This window comes from Vicugna pacos, chromosome 15 (assembly GCF_048564905.1).
Source record: "Vicugna pacos chromosome 15, VicPac4, whole genome shotgun sequence".
Taxonomy (NCBI): domain Eukaryota; kingdom Metazoa; phylum Chordata; class Mammalia; order Artiodactyla; family Camelidae; genus Vicugna; species Vicugna pacos.
Genome location: NC_133001.1, coordinates 40,349,502 through 40,369,458, shown reverse-complemented (window position 1 = coordinate 40,369,458; position 19,957 = coordinate 40,349,502). Strand labels below are relative to the sequence as shown.

The following is a 19,957-nucleotide window of genomic DNA, read 5'->3' as shown; positions in this document are numbered from 1 at the left end:
TTCTACATATGTCACTCAAAAACTGGAAAAAAGAAGAAAATCCTAGTATTTCTCAATGATTTCTAGAGAGAAAAAAAACCCATTGACATAATGGTGCTCTGAGAAAATCCAAAAAAAGAAAAGAAAAGCTGCCAGTGTATTATACTTCTGTGTACCATCACCAAAAGGCACTGGTTATTATTCATGGTATGTTCATCTTGAAATTCAGATGGCACATCCATGAAAGACACAGCTCAGCCCTGCTTGAAGTCTTTCTGCAGAATTCCCACTGAGCTAAGCTGTGCTAGTGAAACAGAGCTGTCACAGTGGGTATGGTTAACCCTATTTGCCTGGTACATGTTAAATGACATGAGGTTTCCTAGGAACACAATGGAACACAATGGCCATGGCACTGGGGAAAAACAAGGCTGTTTACAATTTGATAAACAAGCACTGATCTATGTTTCTGTCTACTGTGTAGTCACTATTTGAAATCTTTGAAATCCTGTATCTCAGTGGGCTCTTTTCTCTTTTCTTTTTTTTTCTTCTTTCCAGTGAGTGATTAGTTTGCCCATTCCCCAAAGTCCATTTTGAAGCCAGAGAACACATCTGCAGAGGTCAAAATTTTGCTAGCCATGAGCCACCTCCAAGATTGCTAATATAATTACAACCTTTGCCAAAACAAAGGGCTTTCTGTGAATTCAATAGGATGAAATCTTTTCAGATCAAAGCTTATTCAGCTGTCACTGGTTAAAATTCAGAATTATAGTAAGGATGTAAAAGCATTGTGGCGACGTCAGACATTTCTGCTTTATCCTGACAGTCATCCAAAGATCATTAATGTAACTACTGAGGAAATTATAATTTAATGAGAGGCAAAACCTTCCATCTTAAGCGTTGATGACGGTTAAGAGAATTAACTACCCTTTTCAACAAACAAATCTCAGACTTTGAGGCAAAAAATTGCCATGGAGAAGACTGCATTTTTTCATCGTTTTGATAATCACTTCCACTACAAAGAAAAAATTCAGAGAGTGTTTTCAGACACACTTGAAAAATCTTTCTATAGGAGTTTCTATATGCCCAGACTCAAACGGTTTGGGCTTTGTAAGTAAAAGGTGGCACTCTATAAGGAGGGGCAAAAGTAAGCAATCTCAAAGAAATTACATGGTGCTTTTAAGTAGTGACCTGCTCCGCCTCTAAAAAACAGCCTCTTGTTTTCATTTGTTATCACTGGGCCTCAGGAAACTAGGCCCCAGCCACCACCTGGTGACGCTGATGACGCGCGATGTCTCACAGCAGCCGCAATTAGAAAGGCTGAGCGGTCGCCTTTAAGAAGCTGACTCACGTGGATGCTGTGTTGTGCGCTCTCAGCTGGGAAGGGGCTGGATTTTAGGTCTCTCCACATTGGCCGCTTTGGGAGAGGGGACAGAGTTAGCCTCTTTGATTGGCTCTGAGAGTCCGGGTCAGGGGCGGGGCTAGCTGCCGGGAGATTGCCCTGGGTCCGCGGCTTCTGGGAGGGGTGGGCCGCGACTCGAAGTGGAGCAGGAGTGGGGGAGGGTGAGCCAGGGAAGGGGAGGGGCCCAGCGGAAGGGGCAGGGTGCCCGGGAGTGGGCGTGGCCTAGAAATGAAGGGTGTTCTGGGCCAACCGGGAGAGCCGACTGCTGGGGGGCGGAGCTACGCTTGGTGATTGACGTTGAGGCCCAACCAGGGAGAGGCGGGGCCAAGGCCAGGGCCTGACTAAACCTGGAAACTCGGGTGGCCGAGGGTCTTTATTCCAGCTGAGGAGCGAAGAGCCGTAGGCGTCAGAGGCTCTCACAGCCGCTTAGGGTGAGTGAGGAGGGCGGGGGCTGGGTCCGGGACCCGGTGAGAGCTGAGGTGTCCCTCGGGGTCAGGGTCCCGAAGCACTCGGGAATCGGCCCGGGGCGGGGGGCCCAGGCAGGAAGTGCCTCTTCCTCGGCGCGCTCCCCCTGGGGTCCCAGCGCGGTCGTCCCCGGCCCCTCTGGGCAGGCCCCGGCGGCGGGGCTGCGGGCCGACGAGCTGGCCTGTTTCCTCTTTGTGAGGCCCAGGCGCGGTGGCTGCCGTCGGCCCGCCCCCGCCGCGCGACCGGCGCAGCCTCAACAGCCGCGACCCCCAGCTCGGGGCCCGTGCCCTCCCGCCCCGGAGGCTCTTGCACGTCGCAGCTGAGGCCTCTGGTGCCCCCTGGGCAGGCAGTTTGGCCAGCGACCCCGCCGCCTCGGCTGCCCCGCCCCCACGGGCCACGGCCCCACCGCCGTGTTGGGGGCGTTCTCCAGGCTCCGCGCCGCCGCGGTCGCCCCGGAGGCCTGCGACCCCGGCCCCAAAATGAAGTCGGAACTCGACTCCGAGTTGTGGGGCCGTGGTTACGCCACGGCGTGGCCCGTCTTTCAGAAGGGCCACATCCCCGGCCGACTGGCACTTGCCACGGGAGGGGAGCGTTGTTGGCTTTTGTTTGCTGCCCCGCAAAGGGTGGATGTCCGCCAGCCTGCCGTCCTGCACCCCGGCAGACCCCCAGGCCGAGGGAGGGGTCTCCGCCCGCTTGGCGGAGGGCGTGGCGCGACTGTTGGGCAGCCCTCGGGCGTCCAGGGCCGCGGGGCCGCCCGCTCAGCTGTTTCCGGCCCGTGTTTGTTGTGCCGGAGGAGGCCCAGCTGCGCTGCGCTAGGGTCCCGGCCCCTCCCGATTGGCCCGTGGCGTCACGTGCCCACAATCAGCTGGGGCCAGCCGGGGCTGAGGGGCCTAGGCGGCTGCGGCAGTGCGCATGGGGCGCTGGTGTAGCCTGGCCGCCTGCTGCCCCATGGCAAGTCCCGCGTCCTTGCTCTCCTCGCAGGTGGGAGGGTAGGCGCGCTCTGGCCGCCTCTATTCTACGCTCCTGTTTAGGTAGGCAGGACAGTGAGTATTCCTTACAGCTGGAATTGAAAAAGTGAGATAACTACAAAGATCTGTTTAATCCGGACACCTATTAATGTCCTCTTGCAAGGAGAGTCTAGGAAGATGTACAGCTCATTTATTTTTAAACTTTTTTCTTTTCGAAGAGCCCTGTTGGTAATCTGAGGACTTTTATTCCTATGTCCTTGACAGATGGAAAACCTGAAGTAACCTCAGGCTAACCTTGTGTTTTTGGAAAATTAGATTTGCTGGTAAAGTAACCGGGGGTAATAGGATATTAGCTAACTGCGCAGTCGCGTATACAGTAGTGCAGCTGTCTTCCAGCAAAGAAGGACCAAAAACGCATGCAGTGTGTCCAGGGTACATATTTGTGCTAAGTGTGAAGTGTCTTGGACTCTAAAAAAGTTTATTGCATACTTTTACTGTGTTAAGTAAAAAGGAAATAGCAAAGAATTTATGATCTTTTCTTTAGAAGCTTACAATTTTTAGTAAAAGGCCATAGGCAAATGAAATTGGGTAACAGTACAAAGTTAAATATTAGCAAGTATTGTAAGAGTTCAGAAATGGGGCAGTGAGAAATGAGTAAGAGTGAAGTAGGAAGCATTCTAGAGTGCATTGGTATTGATTAAATCTAGAAAATGAAGAGGCTTTGGGTTGCTATTGGGCAGACAGGCCTAGGAGGGAAAAGGCCTACAGCCTTCACAAATAGTGAGAAGGTGGAGCTTGTGGAATTTGGCACACAAAGTATTTCCATGTCCCATTATCTTTCTGTGTTTGTACTGGAGTACCAGGTAAGATGTCATGCTCCTTGGAAAGATCTGCTGTCTACCTTTATCATATTCTCACCCAGCTCAGTGCCCAGTGCAGGCCTACTGATAGGCTTTTTTTTTTTTTAAGTTTATCTGTGGCAATCATCTTATGTATAGGAGAGAGTGTTGATGAAATGTACTTAAGTAAATTATTTAACTCTATCCAGGGAAACTAAATTGGATTTTAACAATTTTTCTAAAAAGATTAGTAAAATACATGTTGCTTCTGAAATATCTGGTTGAATCACTGTGGATCTTTGCCTAGCTTGCCTTTTCTTTTGCCCTGCTTAAGTAGTAGGATGGCAAAAAGGGTTTTTAAACAGTAAAAAAAAAAAAAAAAAAAAAAAGGAAGGGAAATAAGGCCAAAATTAAGTCTAAAAAGAGGATTAAACTAGCTACTACCCTCCCAAAAAACAGCCCATGAGACGTGAAGCTAGTACTAAATATTGAGATGCAAAAATAGTCCTACTAAGTATAATCCTTCCCAGAGTATCACTTTAGGCTTCGTAGTGGCTAAATGGCTATACAACAAACATTAGTTTCTCTGGTAATCCTGTGTAGTAATGTCTGGATAACTTAGAAGCTGAACCTTAGCTGTGGCTTGAAACTTGCTACTTGACTCCTGAATCAGAAAAACAGACAGTTAAATTATACTCCAGTCCATCCAGTTAGAGGCTTTTTTGACTCACATCAAACGAGAGATCTTGAATTTGCCTTGCCAAAAGCTGTTTCAGGGAGATTACCAATTCAAGATTGTTTAGCTGACTCACTGAGTTACATGACTAGTCTTATTTTCAATTGATGACTAAACAGTAAATATTATAGAAACATAATGAACTTGGAAAGTGTTTAACAACAATAAATGCATGATTTGGGGGGCAAGAACAAAGATACAAAAGTTACTGTCAAATGAAGACCTGGTTCCACAACCAGAACATCATTTGAAACAGCAAAGTAAACTGGTCAGGTATTGCAAGGGAACAAGAGGAAAGCACAGCTTTCTTGTGTCACTGAAACCTTGGTTTGGTGAATACTTTGAAAAAAAAATTGGAAAATTGGTTTGTGGGTCAAATTGTATTTCCTTTGTAGATTTTTGATGGAACTTAGTCACAAATTGATATGAAATAGTTGATGAGACTACAGTAGCATTAAATGTTAATTATAATAATCAACCCAGCACTGTTAAAAGCTCCTTTGGGTTTTGTTCCTTCTGTTTTGGAAAGGGAAGAGACTGAAAACCCAACATACAAACTGCATGTGCATGTTTCCATTTTAGCCTAACCATTGCAAAACGGAACCTCCCCTGAAAGGGCAGATTCCTTTAACCGTTTCTGCAGTAGGCTCCTGCATATTCAGTTCCCTGCAGGAGAGAGTCTGTACCTTTTATTACCCTCTACTTCCTAGTGCAGTGGAAAAGCCCCTCTTAACCCGTCCAGTGATAGAGTTGGTGGAATGTGTGTTCTGTGGGCTGTGGAAGTGCCCTGAGGAAACAATTCTTTTATAAAGGAAAAGTATTCTGTGAACTGGGTGTTTTCCCACCAGAGGGTTCTTAGAGATGCAGACCAATGTCTGCATCCTCCTCCCTGGTATTTTTAGGGTTGGGAAGTGTGATTCCCCCTTCTGTGAATTCTACTTGCCAAGGCTGAATCTGAACTGGATTATTAATTACAGGGAAGGCAAGTGCCTATTTTAAGACCCAGAATTATGATACTAAGAATTTGGATGCTTCAAAATGTTTCTAAGTTTCCTCCTACTTGTAATTTCTGTTACCTGGTTGCTTGGCTTTGTAGTGATTAACAGGAGCTGAAGCTAGTTAATAGTGTTTGTTTCATATCCTTTCTGAACCTTGCTTTAATAGGAGGGGGAAGTTCGGGTGGGAAATGTTGAAAAAGGTAATCTAGTTTTACTAGACGTACCTTCATTTAGCATTTATTGTGTGCCAGGCACTATTCTCAGAATGTATTATCTCCATTTAACTTTCACAACTCAGAGATGTGTTATCTCCATTTTAAGTTTCACAACTGCTATCACTGTTTTATAGATGAAGAAGCTGAGGTGAGGATACCTTACCCAAAGTTTACACAGCTTTTAAGTGTCAGAGCTGAGATTTGAACCTTGTAGCCTAACTCCAGAGTTGAAGTATTTGGGCTACATTGTTTAAATCATAAGGGTGGGGAGAGAAGGAGGGAACAGGTGGGTATACTGTCTATTTTTATAATCTTTGTGTTGTTGATCTTCAGCATGCTGAACTTACTACAGAAAGTTAAGGACTTTAGCTAGAAAATCCATGAAGATAAAGGGAATGGCATTAAATTGATTTTGTCAAATACTCCTGTTGATCCTTAAACCTGAATGTCAACCAAGTTTACTTTTTTCTGAGAAAAACTGTCTGCTTTCTAAATGAAAAACTCTTTTGCTGTCTGAATAAGTTTTTAAGAAGGGGTCAGCACACTTTATGTCAAGGGCCAGATAGTGAATATTGTGAACATTGCTGGCCATGAGGTTTCAGTGGCAGTTTCTCAAACTCTGCCCATTGTAGTATGAGAGCAGCCAAGTATAAACAAATAAATGTGGCTGTGTCCCAATAAAATTTTATTTAGGGACATTGAAATTTGAATCTCATATAATTTTCACATGTCGCAAAATACTCTTTCAACCTTTTTTTCCCAATCATTAAAAAGTATAAGAACCATTCATAGCTTGTGGGCCATACAGAAACTAGTGGTAAGCTGAATTTTGCCCATGGACTTAGTTTGCTGACTCCTACTTTTATAGAAAATGTTCAGCAATAAGCCTGACTAATGAACAAGATACCATATTTAATTTGTTAGTATGTATATGTCTGTTTGTAGTATGTATTTGTGTGTATTTCAGTACCAGCAAAATCAAGTGGAATCTGAGATTAACACAATACCATTTACATTAGCATCCAAAAAAATGAAATACTTAAGTATAAACCTAACAATGTGTACAAGATCCATATGAGAAAAAATATAAAACTCTGATGAATGAAATCAAGAACTAAGTAAATAGAGATTCCATGTTCAGAGAGAGGGAAGACTCAATGTTGTCAAGATGTCAGTTATTCTCAGCTTGTTCTGTAGATACAGTACATTCCCAATCAAAATCTGAACAAGTTGCGTTGTGAATATTAACAAACTGATTCTGAAGTTTCTGTAGAGACGCAAAAGACCCAGCCAGAATAGCCAACACTATTTGAAGGAGAATAAAATCAGAAGACTGACACTACCCAACTTCAAGACTTAGTATATAGCTACAGTAATAAAGACAGTATGATGTTGGCAAAAACAAAAAAACACAAAAAACAAAAAAAAAACCAGACAAATAGATCAGTGAAACAGAATAGAAAGCCCAGAAATAGGCCCACATAAATATGGCCAACTGATCTTTGACAGAGGACCAAAGACAATATAGTAGAGCAGAGATAATCTTTTCAATAAATGGTACTGGAACAACTGGACATCCACATGCAGAAAAATGAACCTAGTCACAGACCTTAAACTCCCACTCTCAAAAATTAACTCAAAAGATCACAGACCTAAATGTAAAATGCAAAAATTATAGAACCCTTAGGAGACAATATAGGAGAAAACTCAGATGACCTTGAATATGGCAGTGACTTTTTTAGATACAACACCAAAGACATGACCCATAAAATAACTGATAATCTAGTCTTCATTAAAATTAAAAACATCTGAGCTGCAAAAGGCAATGTCAAGAGAATGAAAAGACAAGGCACAGACTAGGAGAAAAGATTTGCAAAAGACATATCTGATAAAGGACTGTTATCCAAAATATACAAAGGACTCGTGAAAAACTCAACAATAAGAAAACGACCCAATTAAAAACTGGGCCAAAGACCTTAACAGACTCTTCACCAAAGAAGATAAACAGATGGCAAATAGCATATAAAAAGATGCTCCATATCATATGTCATCAGGCCAATACAAATTAAAACAATGAGATGCCGCTATATACCTACTAGAATGGCCAGAATCCAGAACACACAACACCAAATGCTGGTAAGGATATAGAGCAATAGGAACTCTCATGATGTCCACACACAAACCTGCATGGGACTGTTTATTGCAGATTTATTCATAGTTGCTGAAACTTTGAAGCAACTACACTTTCCTTCAGTTGGTGAATGGATAAATAAATGGGTACATCCAGACAGTTGAATATTACTGAACACTAAAAAGAAATGAGCTATCAAGCCATGAAAAGGTATGGAGGAGCCTTAAATGCATATTAGTAAGAGAAAGAAGCCAATATGAAAAGGCTACATATGGTATGATTCCAACTATATGACATTCTGGAAAAGGCAAAACTATGGAATCAGTAAAAAGATCAGGGACTGGTAGGGGGTGCAGATGAAAAGGTAGAGCACAGAATTTTTAAAGCAGTGAAAATACTGTGATAACATAATGATGACTATATGTCATTATACGTTTGTCCAAACCCATAGAATGTACAGCACTAAGCATGAATCCTAATAAACTATGGACTTCGGGTGGTGATGATGTGTCATTATAGGTTAATCGGTTGTAACAGATGTACCACCCTGGTGACAGATGTTGATAATGAGGGAGGTTATGTATGCATGTGTGGAAAATCTCTACCTTATTTTGCTATGAACCTAAAATTGCTCTAAAAAATTAAATCTCAAAAAAAAAAGCCTTTTTTTAGAAAATTGTTTTATTGCCCTGGACTCAAACTAAGAAATTATATAGTCCATAATATCTTAATTTTAAAAATAGTACATTTCTGAAGATTGTCTTCCATGGATTTCTGAAAGAGAAAAACCTTTTTTTCTCTTACAGATTCTGTAAATCCTATAAATTTAAAAAAAAATCTGAAAAAAGGTAAAGGTCCTAAAAATGGGTTGTTTCACCAGAGTCTCCTATTACAATAGAAATTGAAAATTCAAGGTAGTTAAATGTACTATTTATTGAAGAGGGAGGAAATTGAAAAATATTACTAAAATATGATCAGCATATCATCTATGAATTTCACTTAGTTTTCAACCTGACCCTTCACTGTTTCCAGTAATTTCAAATGAACCAGTATTAGGCTCCCAGTTAAACAGTCAAGTTTGTTACTTATCTCAACCTTTTAAGGAGTTTAATAACCTAGAGATAAAAAAAAAAAACTAGTACCAAGGAGGCCTTATTTATAAAATTATTTGGGGAATGGTACTTACAATAAAAATTGGGATTATTAATCTATGATTTTTTGCTTAAAGTGTTGAAAAGGAAGAAAGCATCTTAAAGCTTTAGTCATCAGTGAAAGCAACTCACTCTTAAGATATTTTAGAAATATTTGACTGAAGATACTGGGGACTCTTCTAAGTCCAAGAAAATTGGTTAGCATATCTGGGGGATAATTTGGACATAAAAATAATCAGAAAGTAGATCATTGGTTGCCTTTGGCTGGAGATGGACTGCAGAAGGGTTTGTGAAAATTTGGGGGAGGTGATGGAAATATTCTAAAGCTGGTCTGTGGTGATGGTAGCACAATTTTGTAAATTTACTCAAAATCATTCAGCTGTACACACTTAAAAGTGGCCAAATTTTATGGTATGTAAATTACTCCTTTAAAAATTGTTTTTAAAAAATCAGCTATATTCTCTCCTATCAAGTAAAAAGCTTCTAAGTTTGTAGAGGAGTGGTCTGTATAAGCTCTTAGACAGGGGTGCCTGAAGTACATGCCTTTGACTTTACTTTTGTAGCACTATCTAAGTTAGCACAAATATAGTGACACCTGTGAATGTATGTTGCATGTACTAATACACACTCCCTGACCACAAGAGATTTCTCTAGAAGTTAGGAGAATTAGAACTAAGATACTGACAGGGGAGGGGGAGAAAAGACCTAGAAAAGTGATTTAGGAGGGATAGTCAATTTTGCAATTTCTTAAAGAAGTTGCTAGGGTTTAGGAGAGAGTGATTGGAATTGCCACCCCAAATTAGGGAATATAGGAGGCTCAGCATGGAGGCAGGAGGGGTGCGTGCTAAATCTGAGGGAGAAAGACTGAGTCTGACAGTCTCCCCTCGTCTCTTGAGAGTAAGTGGAACAAGAACTGGAGCAGGGTTTAGTTCAGATCCCAGTTTAACCAGTTTCTGAAATGTGAGGTCTTTATTTCTTCCTCTACAAAAGTGGGATAATACTTTAGAAATTGTCAAGATTAAATGTGATATGTAAAGTACCAAATGCGATGTCCCATTTGGTGTAGACACTAAATAATTATTAAAGTCTAAGGCAGAGTTCAGTATATTATCTAGGTCCAGCGAAGCCTGATTCAAGTGTTTTGTCTTAGCTTTTTAAACACCCCCCCCCCACCAAAAGTAATGACTTTCCTCCTTAAACAATGGAGTGGCATGCTGATTGATGTCAGGCTCCTGAGTTTGCACGGTGGAAGTTGTACTAGGTTGTGTTCCCAGTTCAGCAAAGCTAAGGCCTAACAAACACCTAGAACCTAATGACCTGTGGAAGTATTTCTATGTTTCAAAAGACCTTAGACAGCAAGTGGTGTTTTGCTTGCTTCTGCTAGATTCCATGGCATTCTAGCTAATCTGCTGGCAGATAAGGACTACAGTTATTTAAATATTTATATATATTATATATTACTCTATAAATGGCAACCACAACTAGGAATAGTAATTCAGTACTGTATTTTTGGTCTTGGTAATGAATCATGTCATTGAACCCAGTAAAAAATTAAAAATAGTCTGACTTAAGCAGGGAAGAGAAAGCATCTCAAATCTATTTAAATCTATTTACAAATAAGGGTTTGCCTGTATCCAGTAGCAAATGGTCACAGCCATGTTGTAATTCTGAACCAAAGATAGAATGATGTAGGCAGAACGTATAGGGAGAGTTCATTATGAAGTTCAGTGCGTTTTTCCCCATAGCATTGTATCTGCAACAGTCAATTCAAAAATATCTAGTTATTCCTGCATTATGGTTGAAATAAATTACAAGGTGAATATTGTATTTAAAAGTTTGGAGGAAAATTGACTTTGAAGTAACAGTTCCCAGAAGTGCAAGTTGGAGGCTAAATGACCACACAGATGCTAGTTTTCAGAGAAACGTAGACTCTGAGGACGATGCCTTAAGAAGTGAAACTGTAACAGCCTTGCTGTTGATTCCTTTCTGTAAATGACTGATAATAAGAAATAGGACCAAAATGAACTACTCACAGGGTCGCTGAATGCTTTATTTATGTAGAGCCAAACTCAGATGTCTTACAGGTGAAATAGTTATGTGGCATAGAATGGAGACCAAGTAAGTGAAGCAACCTTGCAGGGGGAGTTGCAGCTACCACTCAACTCTAGCCAGTTATTGCCATGTGACAGTACATGTCCCGTGTTGCCAGGTCTCCCCGTTGTTTTAAAGAAGCCCCAATACAGGTTCTTAATCTCTCATATTTTAAATGATTCTCAACTGTGTTTTAATTAAAAATAAAAAACTGTGGGCCAGATTAAACATGTCCACCTATGTTTTGGGAGGGAAGGGTTGTTTTGTTTACTACTGCAACCCTATGCCACCAAGTGAATCCAGCCTGCAGGCCTCAGATTTGCAACTTATGACCTTTGTGTAACAAATCTTATGTTCTTAAGCATCTGGGAAAAGTAATGTTACCATCCTAAAGGCTGAAACAATAGCAGTAAGTCTTACCTTTTATTGTCATTTTGCAGAAATGTAATCAGAAAGCTAATTTCTTAAGTCTTGTGTTTTTACCCAGGGTTTATTCATTGACACTCTTGTTGGTGCACTGGTTTTCCTTTTACTAGCTACAGATTGTAATTATGTTCACTATTTGTTTTTCAGTCTTTATTAAACTTCCATATCATAATGTTTAATGAAAGTCATAATTATCTTTGTGATAATGACATTTCTGATGACATTAGAACTGCCTAATGCCTGAGGAAATTGACAGATGTCAGAAGGAATGGAATGTTCTTTTTAATTTGTAATGGAATTTCCCAAAGTTTAAGATGACAGTGGATTCTCATTACACATGGGTTCTAGATTATTTTTTCCTATAGTGGGTAGCTATCAGCTCTGCATGCCATTTTAAAAACACAGTATTAAATAAAGCATAGGAGCTGATCATTACACCAAGGAGTAAATGCTTTTTTAAATGAAAGCTATAGTGTATTCTTGACTGTATCTAGAATTGTTTTTTAAAAAAAATACTGTCTTAGGGGATTAATTGCAATGAATTTAAGAAGTTGCATATATTGACTCTTCCTAACTTTTTAAGTATTGAAGTATTATCCTTGTTTCAGAAGTTGGATTCAGAGCTTTTTTTTTTAATGTTTCAGGAACTTCTGTGATTTGTTGAATCAGTAGGATTTCTTAAATGTAGTAAGTTACATAATAACAGCTCATCTTTCCCTTCTCTGTTCTTGTTTTCCTCTCTTTATGCCAAGCCTAGACCATCTTGTGTGCCCTCTTAGAGGAGGCAGTGTAGAGTAATGGGAAAATTTTGGCTTTGACTTGGGTGAGCTGTATTCCAGTCACAATTTTCTGTACTTGAAAGCTGTGTAAACTTTGACAAGTTAGTAATCTTGGATAATCTGTGAAATGAGGGCGATAACATCACAAAGTTGTTGTGATGGTTTTGGAGAAAGTAAAGCACAGTACTCCACAGAGTCAAACTCACTGTTAGTGCCATCACCCCTACATGGTTGTCAATGCACCTGATGACCAGAGAACCAGGCACTCTGTGCTCTCAGACTAGGCTACCCTCTTGTTTTCTGATTGCCCCTTTTTCTACTCTTACCTGATCGTCCCACTCTTGCCCCACAAGTCTTTTCTCAGAGTACACATACTCAGAATGTATACCTAACTAACCCTTGTGCTAACTTTTTCTCACCTCTCTGCCTGTGCTACTTATCATTCAGCTTGATATTCCTCTGTCTACCTGTTTTTTTCATACCAATCAAAAGAGAAGTGATACCATTCCTTGGCCTTGCCTAAGCATATTTACTTCCTTGACTCACTGCTTCTAAAATGTTCTTAGCTTGGGTATGCTTGTTTGTTCAGTGTGTGAACTTTGAATCCTTTTATTCAGTCAGGTATGTTTTATGTTAAGTATAAAGAGATCACATATAAATGGTTCTCTGTGACACTACCAAGTAGACACTAACAAATTTTTTTTAATCATAATGCATTTCTTGTCCTTTTCCATTTGCTCCTAGGTTTTTAGAACTTCAGCTATAAAAAATGGGTAGGATTTTCCTCGATCATATCGGTGGTACCCGCCTGTTTTCCTGCGCAAACTGTGATACGATCCTGACCAACCGCTCAGAGCTCATCTCCACTCGGTTCACAGGCGCCACTGGCAGAGCATTTCTTTTTAACAAGGTTGGTAGGAAAAACCAGTTTGATTTCCTAAGTGGGTCAGTGGGTATATTTGATAATAGTATTCTCAGAGCATGGAAATGTCAGGAAAAGTCAGAATGAGAGATGCCATTTATAGAAATGATTGCCCACCAGCTTGTCTTTGATGGGACCTTAGGATTACTAGAATGTGATTTTTAACCTTGAGAGTTTAAATGTTGTGTTATAATAAGAAGGGTGGTCTCCATTGTTCCAGAAAACATTCAGAATTTGGTAGTGACTTCACAGACTATTGAAGGGGCTGAGACACACCCCCCCATATTGCCAATTTATCCTTATAGGGAGATAGCTGCATTAAGCTATCATAGCTTGACAATGCAAGTGAATAAAGATCATCTAACCAATTTCCCTTGTTCTAATTTATGCTTACCAGTCATCCTTCTGATTATGATTTGGCTAATAGGTTTGCCAACAGGAAGAACATTTCCTCACTTACGGATAAATGCATTCTGTAATTTCTGTCTTGCTTTGAAATTAGTTGATGTAATTCTACCTCCTGGAGTCTAATGTGTACCAGCAAAGTTGAATTTCCAAATATCTTAGGCTAAGGAACAAAACTAATTCAAGGTACTATTCTTAGAAGTTCAACCAAACCTCCCGGTGGACACCCCTCTGTTCTTGTTAGAAGTGAGTATTTTCTCTTAGAATTGATATTGTATAGCTCTTGGTCTGTCTTTAGTTATAGAGCAGGGGTTGGCGCACCATGGCAGGCCGGCTGCCTGTTTTTGGAAATAAAGTTTAATGAAGCACAGCCATGTGTCTTCATTTATGTATTGTCTGTGGTGGCTTTCGTGCTACATCAGCAGAGCTAAATAGCTATAATAAAGACCATATAGCCCTCAAAGCCAAAAATGTTTACTACCTGGCTCTTTACAGAAAAGTAAAGTGTGGAGGATTGTTGCTGTTCAGAATTGTCGGAAATGTTTCACAGATTCTTTGAACCCACTTGAAAACTATGTATTGCAATCTATTTTTGTCTGTTTGTAGGTGAAATGTATTTTCAGAAACAAATTTGGCAAACTTCTTTTTATGGAATACCTGTTGTGTACTAGGTTCTTTTACACTGGTAGCCTTATTTGTACTCATCATTGAATGCTGAATGATAACAGTTGGACCCAGACTTAGATTTTGTGACTCCAAGTTAAGGACGCTTCACTACAGCACAGAAATGTAACTAGTATCTATAAATAGTGTGACTTAGACTAGTATGATAATGAATGATTGCATTAGATGTCCAGTCCAGTCCAGTCCAGATATTTACCTGTCCCAGCAGTTTGTAAAAATAGCCCTTGGGAAGTATATTGTAGGTTTGACTAAAATAACAACTGCTATTTGCCTTTCTGAAGTTGCTATTATGTCACCAGCCAAAATACTGTGTACCATTTTTAGCAGATAACTTACATGCCTTTGCAATTTTGTTTTACATGTCTTAGGTAGTTAACCTGCAGTACAGTGAAGTTCAAGACCGGGTTATGCTCACTGGCCGCCACATGGTTCGAGATGTGAGCTGCAAAAACTGCAATAGCAAACTGGGATGGATCTATGAGTTTGCCACTGAAGACAGCCAGCGTTATAAGGAAGGCCGTGTGATCCTGGAACGTGCTCTAGTTCGAGAAAGTGAGGGTTTTGAGGAGCATGTACCATCTGATAACTCTTGAAGAAAAAGAGATAAATTCATCTTTTCCCAGGTCTCCTTCACTGAAAACAAAAATCTACTTACATACACTGTCACCTTAGCATCAGAGTCGGATTCATGAACTGCAGAACAAGAGGTTGTGAGAATCTATGATGGAACTTTTCTTTCCTTCTATTTTTTTTTAATTTTCTATTTTCCATCCAACAGCAGTGTGTAGAAAGAATATTATGCAGATGCCATTAATTTTTTCCCCCTATGTTTACATCTTGAGAGAGAATAGTCTACCTGCAGCTACGTGGTAGGCTATGTGAGGGAAAAAATCTGGGCTATTACAGTGAAAGTGTCTTATGTAAATTTTGAAAGGAAAATGTGTCAAGAGCATGGTTTTTAAATTTATTTGGGCTTCGTTTTAAACTTTTTTTAAAACCCAGTTATTTCACTTGATTTGCTAGTTTCAGAGAAGAGATCCGAATTTGTGACCAGCGCTAAAGGTTCAGTGTTAGTATGGCTTGTGCTGGCCATTGTGCCATATTCTTGTTGGAGATGAACCGTAGCACCAGAGCCCATTCTTCCTTGTCAGTCTTGACCCAAAGATGTCACCATTCCTAGTTATTTGTCACCACATAATTGGTGTTGATTGGAAGCTTTTCCTGATATGGGACAGAACTGCTTGGTTGTCTTTTCCATGTAACTTAAGCATAGTAATATAAATAAAGTAATAGTTGGATGTTTTTGGTCCTGTGTTGCTTTTAAAATCACCTTTTAAAAGAGCAGAGTATTTGATATGTAATTTTCATAGTGTTTCTTTTCATCTCTTAAGCTAAATTGACTGTGTATAAGATAATGCTTTGTTTAAATTAAAGCATACTGTTTAAACCCACAGTATTGCATTTAGAAAACAGTTTGAACAGAATGTCAGTGTGCATTCATGCAGAAGCGTCTCATCTGCATCTGTTTTAAAAGGAGGGAAATGAAGCAGCTTATCTGAAAATTATGCTTTGCAAAGTGTTGCAGCTTGCCCTCCTCAGTTTTGCATTGATTTTGACAAGCCTATAGGGCCTGATCGTTACCATTTAAAGGACTAGAAATCTCTTGGCATTATTTTCTTAGAGCATCCCTCAGAAGTTCAGCTGTTGAAATCAAAACTTAACTTGGTCCCTTCAAGTGGAAAGGGAGCAGATTTGACTCAGGGGGTTACTTTAGCCCAAAATTTACAACAGTATGAAGTATTAAAATGTAAATGTCTCTTTATCCAAACTATTTCTAGATAATCTAGTATTTGTTTCTGGTGAAATAAATGGCATTAAAGTTGGCTAAATACTTACATGAATGAATAGATGTTTGCCCAATTTCTAGGTCTTTGTCTAGAGATGAAATTTGCCTCAAATTAGCAAAATCTTTCTGTCATTGATATTAGAAGTGACTTCCGAGTACAGTTAGGATTAATTTTCTCTTAATTGCTTTTGGGCTCTTGGTTAGAGGCATAGGTCATTTGGTAGGTGTATAATATTGTATTTGAGATACGTGGACACAAATTCTTCTCTTTCCTTCACCATAGACTTAATCTACAAGCATTAAGAAACAACATTCATTCCCATTCATTTCCATACCAGCCTTTGATTATATGCAGATTCCTAGTAGCATGCCTTACTTACAGCACTATGTGCATTTGCTGTCACAATAAAGTATATTTTGTCTTGCATTGGTGCAAAACTGCTACTTATTTTCCATTGATCCTTGTCTAGTAATCATCTTTGCTTTTGCCTAGGAGCATGTACATACTACCTTTGAGAAGCTATAGCTCTTTTTCAATTGGCAGTGTTAAGGTGGCATTCTGATTTAGTTACCTCTACCTAACTTATGCCTGGAGATTGAGTTTACCAATATTAACTTTTCTGAGATGATTTTTGCTTCAGACACTGACAACTATAGTTTAGTATATATGAACAAATAAAATGTCATATCATTAGGTTAACTTTTAGGTGGCTGTGGCAAGTACCATAGCAGTGAGTTCCTCTATGCCTTCCTCCTGAAAACTTATATTTGCAAAAAAACAAAAACAATAGCAATATGGAGGATTGAGTCAGATTGGATTAGTTACAGAAAAGCAAATACACGCTGTTCGCTTGAGATGGGAAACCACTAATGGGAATGATTTTGTTTTGGGATGGGAAGGTTAACCAAATACAGGTGAATGTATTGTATAGTGACTAGGTTATTGAGGTATGTAGTTATTCCCTTTGAAATTTTAGAATCCTTCCTTGTAAGTTTTAGGTGACAGTGACCATAAGTAGTTTTGATCTTAAACAACATAAGTGCTTTTACTTAAAGAGACTGTCCTAAAATGAATATTCTGGGTTAAAAACTTGTTAGTAATTACGTAATGACTTAAGTTACAGTTGTGAGTGACTGGAAGAGAAAGATAGTACCATAACTAAATTGACATATTCATAGAAGTCATTTGGGATGTTTAAATGCAGAGCCTGGGCCCAAGGTAATTTTTGATCAAGCAGGATTTGGAAACTACCAATTATAAAATATTCAGAGACATATTTATGGGGTTCATTTTCACAAGTTAAAAATACCTCACAGTTTAAGCAGATCCACTAATTGCATGTCTTTTTTTAACACTGGCTTCCCACTAGGAGCTATGTAAAACCAAAGCTCTCTAATCTAGGGAAGGTGTGAATTGGGAATAGAGCAAGATTAAACTGAAAAACTCCTGTTAGGTAGCACTTTGAAATGATACGAAGATAAGCTATTATAGAAGTAAAGCAGACCTAAGAGGAGAAATTAGCATGGATACTCATCCTAAATAGTATGTCAGTTGTATGGCTTTTTTATTTTAAAATATTGGTATTTTCCAAATTGGAACTTTTATATTAAGACATAAAATACACATTTCAAAGCACCATTAAGGGTTTGGTGATACTGGGCATCACTGTATATATTGAGTTTTTTTTTTTAATCATCTGCAATTTATGTTCTAGGGCAGTCTACCCAGGCAATAGAAATTAAAAGCAAAAACAAACCTAATTAAACTTACAAGCTTTTGCACAGCAAAGGAACCCATAAGCAAACAAAAAGGCAACCTACAGAATGGGAGAAGATATTTGCAAAAGATGAGACAGGGGCTTAATTTCCAGAATATATAAACAGCTCATACAACTTAATAAGAAAAAAATGAACAACCCAATCCAAAAATGGGCAGAAGACCTAAACAAGCAATTCTCCAAGGAAGACATACAAATGGCCAATAGGCACTTGAAAATGTTCAATATCACTACCAGACAAATGCAAATCAAAACTACAATGAGGTATCACCTTACACCAGTCAGAATGGCCATCATTCAAAAGTCCACAGACAATAAATGCTGGAGAGGCTGTGGAGAAAATGGAACCCTCCTACACTGTTGGTGGGAACGTAGTTTGGTGCAGCCTATAGAAAACAGTATGGAAATTAGTCAAAAGATTAAAAATAGATTTACCATATGATCCAGCAATCCCACTCCTGGGCATATATCCAGAGGGAACCTTAAATCAAAAAGATATATACACCCCAATGTTCATAGCACTACAATAGCCAAGACATGGAAACAATCTAAATATCCATCAGCAGATGACTGGATAAAGAAGCTGGTATATTTATACAGTGGAATACGACTCAGCCATAAGAAATAATAAAATAATGCCATTTGCAACAACATGGATGGACCTAGAGATTGTCATTCTAAGTGAAGTCAGCCAGAAAGAGAAAGAAAAATACCATATGATATCACTTATGTGAATCTAAAAAATCTAAAAAAAGACAAATGAACTTACTTACAAAACAGAAACAGACTCACAGACATAGAAAACAAACTTACGGTTACCAGAAGGGGAAGGGGATGGAAAGGGATAAATTGGGAGTTTGAGATTTACAGATACTAATATATATAAAACAGATGAACAGTTAAGTTCACACTGTATAGCACAGGGAACTATATTCAATATCTTGTAGTAACATGATGAAAAAGAGTATGAAAATGAATATATTATTGTTCATGTATGACTGAAGCATTATACTGTACACCAGAAATTGACACATTGTAAACTGACTATATACTTCAATAATATATATATATATATATATATGAAAAAAAATTTTTTAAATCATCTGCAATTTGACCATTTGGGAGGTTTGTTAAACAGTGAATTATGCCTCCATTCCCTCCCACAACACTGAATTGGTCTCTGAGGTGGGACCAGGAAATCAAATTTTTTACCAAACTGCAAAGATAACATATCTGCTAGTACTTGAGAATCACTATTCAAAGGGTTGTTCAGAACCAAAATAATGTATAGTTGTGGTGTGTTATCACCTGGTAAAAGCAGGTATTTATCACAGGAGGCCCACAGGCTTAGAATTGTGAATAAGAAAAAACAGATTAATGTAATTTCCACCTGCTTTTTAAAAAGTGACTTTTGAAAGGTTAAGTACAATAATCAGATAAACTGACATTTAAGGAGAGGAAAATCTCGGGGAAAGTTCCTAGAAAGACCACTAGACATTAAAGACCTGTCTTCAATGCTGACACTGATTTATTGGCTATGTGACTTTGGAAAGTATGTGATTAACCTCTGAACCTTAGTTTTCTCAAGTATGAATTACGAAAACAAGCCCTGTCTTAAATGATATTTGGTTAGAATATAGTGAAATATAGAGTCTAAAAATCTGTTAAGTGTCATGCAAATGTTTGAAATAACTACTCTTTTTTCAGTAATCCTGAACAACTCTTCACAATTTAATTTTGCTTTAAATCAAAGAATGACCAGAATGCTTTCAAAGTTTTATAGATCCTTCCTGGTCTTGATATGCAGTGCTGAATCTTTAAGCGTTTAGAGCATGAAATCTGCTGTTTATCAAATGTTGTTTGTCTTGACCTTTCATCATAAGAAATCTTTCATAATCCGCTATATAGACATTTTACTTTCCTTTCAAAAATGTGCAAAGCTCCATTTTTCTCCTACCATGGAGCAGAAGGAAGAAAAGGTTTAAAAAGTTCATTGACTACAACCTCAATGATAAAGTAAAGAAAGAAAGAAAAAGCCTCCATTTTTACCCTTAGACAGGCAGGGCTACTTTTGAGAAGAATCCTGCAAGAATTTCCACTAAAATTCCACTAGTTACTTTTCATACCCAATTTTCTGTCTCTCAT

General features: G+C 39.1%; 1 protein-coding gene across 3 annotated transcripts; it reads left to right on the top strand.

Annotated features, from left to right (window-relative positions):
- Positions 1-1,687: 1,687 nt before the first annotated feature.
- On the top strand, positions 1,688-16,461 carry YPEL5 (yippee like 5). 3 transcript variants are annotated; one of them, XM_072937959.1, is made up of 3 exons: positions 1,688-1,809; positions 12,922-13,087; positions 14,557-16,461. In XM_072937959.1, the coding sequence occupies exons 2-3, from the start codon at positions 12,947-12,949 to the stop codon at positions 14,779-14,781; spliced, it is 366 nt and encodes a 121-aa protein (XP_072794060.1). In that variant the 5' UTR covers positions 1,688-1,809; positions 12,922-12,946; the 3' UTR covers positions 14,782-16,461. The 3 variants fall into 3 exon arrangements, with proteins under 3 accessions (XP_072794060.1, XP_072794061.1, XP_006197307.1); XM_072937960.1 differs by lacking the exon at positions 1,688-1,809 and adding an exon at positions 2,793-2,874; XM_006197245.4 differs by lacking the exon at positions 1,688-1,809 and adding an exon at positions 12,070-12,085.
- Positions 16,462-19,957: the final 3,496 nt, after the last annotated feature.

What these genes read in the sequence shown, in the direction of transcription:
- YPEL5 (XM_072937959.1), top strand. Translation starts at nt 12,947, where the DNA reads ATGGGTAGGATTTTCCTCGATCATATCGGTGGTACCCGCCTGTTTTCC. An exon ending in GAGCATTTCTTTTTAACAAG is followed by an intron (nt 13,088 to 14,556) that starts GTTGGTAGGAAA and finishes TACATGTCTTAG; the next exon opens with GTAGTTAACCTGCAGTACAG.